This window comes from Nicotiana tomentosiformis, chromosome 3 (genome assembly GCF_000390325.3).
Source record: "Nicotiana tomentosiformis chromosome 3, ASM39032v3, whole genome shotgun sequence".
NCBI classification, from domain to species: Eukaryota; Viridiplantae; Streptophyta; class Magnoliopsida; order Solanales; family Solanaceae; genus Nicotiana; species Nicotiana tomentosiformis.
The window spans coordinates 11,795,097-11,806,262 of NC_090814.1; the positions used below are offsets into that span (position 1 = coordinate 11,795,097).

The following is an 11,166-nucleotide window of genomic DNA, read 5'->3' on the forward strand; positions in this document are numbered from 1 at the left end:
TACGTAATGATATTTTGTAACTTAAATTTTAAAGAAAAATTTAATAGGTTCGTCTATGGGGGTTAAAAGAAAAGACGACAAAGGAAAACCGCAAGAAGGAAGCAATAGCAAAGACCATGAGCAAACGACGCTTGCGGATAATTCATGAAATTTTCACGGCTATTTTTGTCTGGCCATCAATCACCAATCTTAACAAGCTCTACATACCACAACTTACATAAATAAAAGGGCAGTCCCTCTCAACAGAATGCACAATCATTTCTTTGATTGTCCTTTTTGTCAATAGAAAACTCTTCTATTGTTTCTATTAAAATCAAACTAAGAAACCAAAAAAAAAAGAAGAAAAAAACGAAAATTGAATATGGAAAAGTTGAGATTTGTTCTTGTGTTGCTGACATTGTGTCTTTCAACATCACTAGTAAAAGGAGGAGATCCTTTTTTGTTTTTTGAATGGAAAGTCACTTATGGCACTATCTCTACCCTTGGTGTACCCCAACAAGTTATTTTGATCAATGGCCAATTTCCCGGACCTATAATTAATGGCACCTCCAACAATAATATTGTTGTCAATGTCTTCAATCAGTTGGACGAGCCGTTCCTTTTTACATGGAACGGTGTCCAACAGAGGAAGAATTCGTGGCAAGAAGGTACCCTTGGCACCAATTGTCCCATTCCTCCCGGGAGCAATTTTACGTATCAATTCCAGGTCAAGGATCAAATTGGAAGCTTTTACTATTACCCCACCACAGCTTTGCATCGTGCAGCGGGTGGGTATGGTGGGATAAGTGTCCATAGTCGCGCATTGATTCCCATCCCCTTTGATGTTAACCCTGCAGACGAATTCTTCGTCCTTGTAAGTGATTGGTACACCAAAAGTCATTCCCAATTGAGGAAGCTTTTGGATAGTGGGCGCTCCGCGGGAAGGCCCAACGGAGTCATCATCAATGGCAAAAGTGGCAAAGGCGATAACAAGGACGAGCCAATGTTCACTATGACCCCTGGAAAGACGTATAGGTACAGGTTTTGTAACGTTGGCATGAAGGATTCTATCAACGTTAGAATCCAAGGACACATCATGAAATTAGTTGAGATCGAAGGATCTCACACCGTACAAAACATGTACGATTCACTTGATGTTCACCTCGGACAGTGTATGTCTGTTCTGGTAACTGCTGATAAGGACCCTAAGGATTACTTCCTCGTGGCCTCCACGCGATTCACAAAGGAACCACACACTGCTACCGCCACTATCCGTTACGGCAATGGCAAAGGCGCCCCGGCCTCATTAGAATTGCCAAAGGCTCCAATCGGTTGGGCTTGGTCACTTAACCAGTTCCGCTCATTCCGTTGGAATTTGACAGCAAGTGCAGCTAGACCTAATCCACAGGGATCCTACCACTACGGCCAGATCAACATCACGCGTACCATAAAACTAGTGAACACGGCGGGATCAGTGGATGGAAAGCTTCGATATGCAATCAACGGTGTTTCACATGTGAATCCTGAGACTCCAATTAAGTTGGCTGAGTACTATAGTGTTGCTGACAAGGTTTTCAAGTATGATATTATTAAGGATGATTATGAAGCTCCAACTGCTAAAACAGAAGAGAAGATTACACTTGCACCAAATGTAGTAAATGGCACTTATCGCAACTTTGTGGAGATCATCTTTGAGAACCACGAGAAGAGTGTTCAATCTTTTCACTTGGCTGGATACTCTTTCTTTGCTGTTGCGTAAGTACCTTTTGTCCAAACCTCTACTCTCCCTTTAATTTAGAATATTTTAATCATACTCAAGAATGCTATGTTCGCCACTTTACATTACTAACTTTACTAGAGTCAAATTCAAATTTTGATTTAAATAGGTTCAAGCTAAGGATTTGAATTCTTTGAAAATATGAGATTAGAACATAGTAATTCAATTTTTATAGGTTTTCACGAATATATTTATGGCTAAATAAACAAAATTATGGGTTCAAATCCATCCCTAACATAGACGGATCTAAGATCTGAACATTATAGGTTCGAGCCCAAAATTCAACTAGAGCCCACAGAATTCTGATTTGTACTCATTTAGTGAACTTTTTAACTTATATACAGTGTTTGAGTCAAAGTTATTAGGTTCGAATGAACCTATAACTTTTGCACTACATCTGCCTCTGATCCCTAAAGTTGTACATGCGTCACTATTAGTCAGTGATGGATGTAGTTTACAGTATTTTGACGCGTAGCGTGTGTGTATATATATGTGTGAGCGCGCGCGTGTGTGAATATCCACTAAAATTCTAACAAATATTAGACCTGAATCCATAATTTTAATAGTACAATAATTTTAGTATAAAAATGTTAAATTAATTGTGAATCTATCATGTTTAAATTTTAATGAAATGACATGGTTTATATATGTAGGATTGAACCAGGGAAATGGACAGCAGAGAAGAGGAAGAACTACAACTTGCTTGATGCAGTGTCAAGGAATACCATCCAAGTTTATCCTAATTCATGGGCAGCAATCATGACTACTATTGACAATGCTGGCCTTTGGAACTTAAGGTCAAACTCTCTTGAAAGGCAATACTTAGGACAACAGCTTTACTTCAGTGTCCTCTCTCCAAAAAGAGATTTGAAAGATGAATACAATATGCCTGACAATGATATCTTGTGTGGTATTATCAAGGACATGCCTCTTCCAAAACCTTATTCCGTATAAAACATTAATATTCTTATGTATGATTTCAGAATAATTTTTTTTGCTCCTAACTCATGTAGGGCTTAATATTCTGAGTTAGAATGAAGATAGCATAAACCCCCCCCCCAAAAAAAAAGGAAAAAAAAATTGACAAGAAATCCATGTTTGTATAAGGGGATTGAAGAGTTTTGGGTGACTTCAAGTTTTGGGTGACAAAAATCTCAAATTCTTGGTCTACTATTCCCTAACACATTGGCCAGCCTTTTGTACATGCAGAATGAAATTCCTTCTATTTTTTTCTTTTAAATAGCTTAGTCAAGAAATAATTTTGTTATTTGTTTCTGAATGCATTGAACAAATCATCACTTATAAATAAGAGGACAATGAATGTTTTCCATCCTCCTTTGTACCTTTTAACTTTGTTATTTCTCTTCTTTGCACTTGGGTTTCATTTTTTCATTTATTTTCAAATGATAAGAGTACTCAAAGAATGATATTGGATCCCTCCGTACCAATTTATGTCACTTTTCGTTTATCGAGATTCAAACTTTTTAATTTTCATAGAATTTAAGATAAAATTAACATATTAAGAAATTACGTAAAAAATACTATAAGTCACATTAATTAATAATTCAAAAATATTTAAAAGACACATAAAAGAATCGCGGTCAAAGAAGGATTAGTTTGACTCTCGAAATCGGAACACCTTCACATAAATTGGGACGGAGAGAGTAGATCTCATTTGGATGTTTTACCCACACCTCACAAACAAGAAGGCAATTAAGAAGCCATCATTGTACAAACAACAAAGTTTTTGGAATAATCCCAAAGCCTTATACATACATTTTGACACTAATTAAAGACACTTAACATTTCCTTCTTGCAAATTGAGTCATTTGACAGTGGAAAATCAGAATATATAATAATGTTAATTAAGAAGAGAGAGTAAGGAAATCAGGGGTTTTGAGATGTTCCCAACTCCTAGAAAGGATCGAAGTAGAGGCACCATCTATTCCTATGTGAGTCACATGCTTCACATCTGTTGGAACTCCTATTTCCATCCCCATCATCTCCTCATCCTCCATTTCATCCTTATCCACTGCAAATATTACATAACCTTATTATAGTTAGTAAAGTATTCAATTACATAAATAATTTTGTGATGTTACAGTCTTTGTGTGACATATAGATCATGAGTTTGAACCGTGAAAGTCTTGACCTTAGAGGAAAGGAAAGTAACATATCCCCAATCTATTCAAAAGTTAAGATTTTTACTTCTTTCGCACTTACTATTGGAATTGATAGCTCAGATGATCACTGAGATACTTGGCCCGTCAAAAGTCATATATTTTTTGTCTTTCAAAAGTCACTTTACTTTATCTATTTAGCTTCAATGGTCATTTTCACCGAATTTTATATTTTTCGGTGAGGTTTAATGACGTTGCAGGCTTAATTTTAGAAAAATAATTAAAATACTTTTTAAAAACCTAGACCAATATAGCTAGAACTCAACCAACCTAAACCGATACAATACCTGGGTCGGCTCAGGTATTGGGTCAGCTTTCAGCTTTTCTTTCTTCTTTGTTCTAATTTCTACGACATAATAAATTGAAATATATATATATATATATATATATATATATATATATATATATATATATATATATAATATTAATTGATCAGTTTTATCTTGAGTAACAAACTAATTCAATCCAAACAGAATGAAACCAGGAAACTTGCTTAGCTATAAATTTATGTACTTTCCTTGCTTTCCATTGAGCTAGAAGATAACTTTTTTTAATTCATTTCAAGCATTTGAATTCCCTAGCAAGTGATGACCACCAAAAGTTGTTCAAACAAGAATAAGAGATTTAACATATATGGTAAACTGGAGACTCACCAAATAAGTGGGACAAGTTCTTGAAATTCTTGAAAAGCCTCTGAAACTTGGGAAGTGACATAAGGCTTAAATTAGGACTCTTCAAACTTGAAATTCTGTCATCATCCTCTCCTTCTTCTTGTTCCTCCTCCTCATCTTTTCCTTCTTGGCTCCCTGCATTATGGAAAATATTAACTACAACATAGCTGTTCTACACAAAGGATTTGACTTTTATATGTGCGGACAGTGTAAAGAATATTTACATTATCAGGGTATTTTAATTTGTTATAGCTAGTAAAAGGACAACCTGATGCACTAAGCTTTCACTATGCGCGGGGTCCGGAAAAGGTCGGACCACAATGGTCTATCGTACGCAGCCTTACCCTGCATTTTTGGCTGTTTCTACGGCTCGAACCCGTGACCTTCTGGTCACATAGCAACAACTTTACCAGTTACGCCATGGCTAGTAACTTGTCTTATTTTTCATGCTTTTTATGGACAACCACATGTATGTTATCTTGATCTAGTAGTGTAAAAATTATGTTACATTGCCAGTATAGAAATTATAAATCCTACAAATAATTATAAATGAGGTGTGTGTAGTGTAAGGGAGAGGGAAGAAGAGAAAGAAAGAGCAAGAGAGACTTGTGGGAGTTAAGTTGGATTCATGAGGGCTTGATCTTTTATGATGATATTGTTGACCAATTGCAACACTTGATTCAGAGATGCAACCAACAGAAAATGGAAGAAGTACAAATTTTTCCATTCTATCCCTCATTTTGATCAAACAAACTAAGAATACACACAAGAATCCACGAGTATATATATATCAAGAATGTAGATATTCTTGTTCCTTTGTGGTGAGAGGGGGAGAAGAAATGGTAGTTGGAAGTATAATGTTGAGGGAAGTAAGAGAGTTGGGAAGGGTTTGTTATAGTAGTTGTTGTCTTTTGCCTTTATTGTTAAGTTATAGTACTCCTAATAATAATAATAATAATACGTTGATAGTCAATATCAAATCTTAAGCTGACGAAACTTTTAGCTTTTCAAGATTCAAACCTATTAATTTTGATCATGTATTTGGACATACAATACTTAAATATTTTGAAATTATAAAATTTACATATTTCGAACTATGTCAAAAGTATCATAAGTCATAATAATAAATAATTTAAAATATTTAAAAGGCATATAAAAAAGTTGAATTCATTTAACTCTCAAAATCTGAACCGGAACGCAGGAAGTGTCAAAGAAGAAATCTCAACTGTACATTCAGATCTGTGTCTTTGTTTTGTGAGTCCTTCATTTGTTGGGTCGTAGTGCATTGTGGGGTCTTCTTCTTAATTTGCTTGTCACACTTAGAGGAGAAGTCACCATTTGTTTTAGTTGGAAGATACCAAACACTAGTCCCCAATGCACTACGTACCAAAGTTCTTTTCCTTTTCCTTCTTTTCATTTCTAGTAAAATATGAGTATTTACTTCAATTGGACTCCACCTCTATTAAGTGTAAAACAAGCAAAAATGGAACTTTTTAAATGTAGTAGATTTTGGATCCATAATTTCTTAGATGCAATTACTACTGTATTGGCTAAGCTGCTAATTTGTGGACATTACAAGTGTTCTATCTCTTTCTTGAATCATAAAAACAATCTTTTAATGTGTGATCTTTTGCAGTATGGTACAGCACTGGGTAGGGAATCTTTTTTTGAAGATATTAATAAAAAGTAGTATAGATTTAGCTAAACATTTAATGTAAATCCTAATCATGATTTCTCGATCATTTGCTCCACCTAATATTATTTTGATTAACCACATCATTACCCTACTAAGAATATTATGTCATGGAAAAATTTATCATACTGCTTGGTACTTGTTGTAGCTAATCCATTCGGTTTTATCTCTAGTTAAACATTCCAACAATTATTTATACACACACACACATTTCCCACTTAATTAATAATGGCTAATTAATGCTATTATATGTTATCACCTCATTAAATTATTTAATTGTAGTAAGTTTTGGCTTTTAGTTAAAGAGGAATCTGCATATTTCTGTGGGCTGAAACCAAACAAATAGCTTCAACGGGACATTTCTGATTGCCATTAATCTGATTTTGGTTCAGCTTTTTTAGCTTGGATTAATTGTTGAGGAAATGTCGTTAGAGAATACTTGTGTTATTTTGTGTGAGAACCTACCTCTGAGGAATTTTTTCAGGAAATATTATATGTAGATCTTTAGAATTTTTTAGAACATTAATTGCTTCTGTATGTGGGTGACTAGTTCCCAGTCACAACTCACAACTCACAAATGAGACGTTTAACTTCTTAGAGTTGTTTAATAAATGAACTTAATATTCTTCAAATCACCCACGACCCAATTCAACCTAAATAAAATTAAAGGAACAAAAAAATATACCTGTATAAAAATTAATGATGCAGAATGATTGGAGAATAAAATTGTGGTAAAAGGGACGCGTTTATTGTCCAAATGTGGAAAAAGAATGTAACGTTTATAGCTGTGTACCTACTTTTTGGGTTAGGATAAATTCTCAGAATAAGCATTTCAAACTTTAATGAGATGGCCTACTACTAGCAAATTTAAAGCAAAGTGAATTGAATATACTGTACCCTACATTGATTTGCCCTAAACTACAAGCCATCCAAAGTTGATCACCAATCAAGAATCAAGTAAAGAAGAAAAATATGGCCTACCTAATTGAATCATTTGCAATGGCATTAGGGTTTGTAAGAGTTTCAATGATGACACTAGGAGTGAGGTACCCTAATTAATGTTTTTTAATAATCGAAAAATCCTTGAGGACCAACTGGCACACAGCTCGGACTCGGTGGATAATGCGTCATCTCCCCTCTATCATTCACCACTTAAATAACATACTCGCGTTCAAGATTCATGACTTGTGCCAAACTCATGCATCATGTGTTACACTCTTACCACTGGACAAACGTCCTGGGGGTAAAACCTTAATCAGTGAAATTGCGGCAGCATAACTTTTCGAGTAGTCTTCGGGCAACTGTTTTAAGGATTCTTTTAGAGTTAACCACATCATTAGTTCAGTATTCAGGAACCTATGATAAACAAAGTGTTGAAGTCTTGTACAAGTAAAACCACAATTCTTGGACTCAGTTTACACGGGATGTGAATATAGACATCAAAATAAAATGCAAGGCAGCATTATATTAACATATTCATAAAGCAGAATAAGATATTTCTAAAGAGAAATTAGAAGTTGAAGGGTAGATTTGATAGAAATGACTTACTGCACATAATTGTGAATTCCAAACCCTTGAGCCTCAATTTAAATCGTCACGAGCATTCTCTTTTGACACTAACAACTCGTAGTGAAAGGACAAAATAAATTCATCATCCAGAAGTTACAGTTACCGGAGAGCCATGTGTTTACCCGAAAAACGATACAGTTGAATTTGTTCGTGGTTTCTAGACAAGTGAATTAATTTGATCCAAAAAGTAATGAAATAACTGATGAAATATGAAATACTTAGCCTTAGAATGTAGATGAAACAACAGAGTTAATGAGTCCGGAAATAATGTTTCCGGGCACAACAATGATAAGATCAAAAGCGAGAGAATCAAATTATATTAAAATGCTGTATAGAATGTAACATAAGTTAGCCAGAAAATTCCTCCCCTTACAATGATAACTGAGCTCTCTATTTATAGTTATATCTAGGGAAGGAGGTCCTAGGATCATGCCCTTCTTTAATGTCAATTATGAGGGTCATTGATGAAGATGTAGCGTTAGACATAAATGGCAGATTCCTTGTAACGGGTCATCATCCTTAATGCTGCAAATTAAATATTTCGTATTAAATGTTACCGAGCGCAAAACATTTAATACTCTTTTTATGATCATTATTCCTTCCGGTGACAAGCGAAATAACTATGTTCGGTGGCCATCTCCATCTTGTGTTCCACGTGTCCTTCCTTTAAGCGGCCACGTGTCATGTCGTATTTTTCCCTATACAGATAGTCTCCCTACTTTTCGATGACATAACTTTGTGTTACCGAAAAGTTGGTAGAAACACTCTTTTGGCGAGAATTATTATAATTCCTTTTGAAGGCCACTGACGGTTGATTAGACGCCCGTCTCTCCGCATTTAATACCCCGAACACGTGTCTTCCTATGATTTAGCACGCTTTTTGCCGATTATTGAGGTAATCATGGTCATGAATTTAGCAGCCAAAATTTTAGTTATACGCATCATCCTTCTCTTATGTACTTCATAATCTCTCAAACTTCTAATTTGCACCTTTATTTCCCAACTTTTCTCTGATCTTCTTCGAACCAGAAATTTTCCTTCCTTCTATTCCAATGGCTTCCTCTTTAAAACGTGCTAGTTCTTCAAAGGGCAAGAACAAAACCGAGGATTCCGTTCCTCCAACGGTGGGCTCCATCATCCCAAGAAGGCTTAGTACTTCGAAGGATTTTAAAGAGAAACTTCTTACTGCTAACCCTCGCACATGGGCTATTAGTAGGTACCCTTCTTCTATTAGCCCTTCCAATATTCCTAGTGTGAATGAGGATAGCCGTTGTCATGAGTCGGACATCATTGCTCCTGACATATCAGAGTGAGTGACCCTTCCCAGGGAAGGGTTTACATATCTTTTCACGTATCCCTTTACTTTGGGTGCGTTTTCTTTGAGCGGAGAGCTTGATTCCGTAATTGCGGAGTTTTGCCTTCGCTACCAAGTGTGTTTGGCACAGGTAAGTCCTTCAGTGTGGAGGACGGTTGCCTGCCTTCGACGTCTGTGCCTAGAAACTGGAGAGGAGTTAACCCTAGATCATATGATAAATCTCTATTCTCCCAAAATCTTCCACGGGGAATAATAAACCTATGCAAGCATGGCCACCATGCTTTGCTGTCTAACATGGACGACGACAACGACTGTGGGTGGATGCAATGGTTCGTTGTAGTTGCCACCAGTGACATTATTCCAACAACGGCATCATCCTTTCCAGTTGCTTGGAACCGCTCACGTAAGTTCTCTATAATACATCTTTTCTTACTAAATATTCTTTCATGTTTATATTGATCCTTCAACCTTCATTTGTTACAGCGACTCGATGGATCCCACCAGTGATAGAAGGCTTGGATCGGTGGGTTCAAAAGATCTTGGACATCACAACGCCCGAAACCTGTTTGTGGAAAGAACTGTCCATTAAGTACGGGTGGAATGCCAAAAATCATGGTAACTTTAATTTACCTCGTTTCCATGTTTTGTGTATGATGAACTTGATTGAACCCTTTTTGACTTGCTCACGAAATTAGGTCTACCTGCGGACTCAGTTGATGTCCCCGAGGAGAATGTTTTGCCTGACCTTGCTGATGCGGCGAGGCTGCTTCAGGAGGCACTTACTCGAACATTCGTCTCTGGGCCTACTTCGGGCGCAAGCATTTCTTTACGGAGTCCCCGGCCAGAGAACAAGCAACCAAAAAGGAGGCGCTCATCTGCGGCCGGGGAAAAGAATAAGAGGGCAAGGTTGATGCCCCTGAATCATATCCGGTGGCGATAGTGACCGGTCCTCCTTCCGGGACGGTCATAGACACTGTGATGATCGACGATGATAAAGAAGCTAGTGATGAAGGAGCTTCTTTACATAGAAGGATACGATCCTCATCATCTCAACAGGATGCTCGACCTGTTGAGATAATTGCAACAACTGAAGATGACATCTCAGCTCTTTGGGGAGAATTTGATTTGGTAGATAATGCTAATTCCCGCTCTCGGGCCCCAATTACTGTAACCGATATTGTGAGGCTGAGTACCGGGTCCATGCCATCTTTGGTTGGCGAGCATCAAATAACCAGCACTGCATTTGATGCAACTGCTTCTCACTCTTCCACTCCATCAGCTTCATTTCCACCTTCACCATCACCAGCAACTGCTACATCATTCTCATCTTCATCTACTCTTCCAACAGCAGTTGCTACATCATCTCCATCGGCCGCACCTGACCGTGAAGAAGGTAACCCTCCTCCCCAGTCCCCAGTTCATGGGAATTTGGGGTAAAATTATGCCGCCCCTTCTGAAGATCCACAAAGGAGGAGGAGTGTTACCCTTTCGGTCTCCACCGGGTGCAACTTGCTTTCGAGGCCGGTGGAGCTTGCTAATTATCTGAAGCCTTTGGCTTCAGAAAAAGACTGGGAGAAGATTCAGACACTTTCGGGAGAGTGTTTGTTGAACAATGTTATGCATAACGCCGCAGCGATACGTTCCTTTCTTCTTCTGTTATTTCTTCTACTTTTGAACAAATGTACTCTAAGTTTTACCTCTTCTTGTTTTGTAGGCCAACTTTCTTGCTTCTAAGGGCCTTCAAAGGCTGATTCGTGAGAAGGAAGAACTTACTTCTGAACGGGATCAGCTTTTGGCGGAACGGGACCAGACTGTCCTCCGCCTCTCGGAACTGGAGACCAAGGCTACTGAGGCAGTTGTTTTGGAGGCCCGTTTGCAGCAGAGTGAGCAAGAAATGGTGGCCCTTAGCTAAGAAATTGGGCCGCTAAGGGTTAGATTTGATGAAGCCATGGCTAAATGGGCAGAAGTTCAGAATGTCGTTC

General features: G+C 37.4%; 2 protein-coding genes across 2 annotated transcripts; one reads left to right on the top strand and one right to left on the bottom strand.

The window, feature by feature from the left end:
- Positions 1-239: 239 nt before the first annotated feature.
- LOC104117224 (L-ascorbate oxidase homolog) lies at positions 240-2,808 on the top strand. The gene is made up of 2 exons (XM_009628243.4): positions 240-1,734; positions 2,410-2,808. The coding sequence occupies exons 1-2, from the start codon at positions 362-364 to the stop codon at positions 2,708-2,710; spliced, it is 1,674 nt and encodes a 557-aa protein (XP_009626538.1). The 5' UTR covers positions 240-361; the 3' UTR covers positions 2,711-2,808.
- A 675-nt stretch (positions 2,809-3,483) lies between these two features.
- Positions 3,484-5,506, bottom strand: LOC104117225 (CRIB domain-containing protein RIC4). Its single transcript, XM_009628244.4, has 3 exons — positions 5,214-5,506; positions 4,590-4,742; positions 3,484-3,788 (listed from the first exon to the last, which is right to left on the bottom strand). The coding sequence occupies exons 1-3, from the start codon at positions 5,344-5,346 to the stop codon at positions 3,622-3,624; spliced, it is 453 nt and encodes a 150-aa protein (XP_009626539.1). The 5' UTR covers positions 5,347-5,506; the 3' UTR covers positions 3,484-3,621.
- Between the last annotated feature and the right edge of the window lie 5,660 nt (positions 5,507-11,166).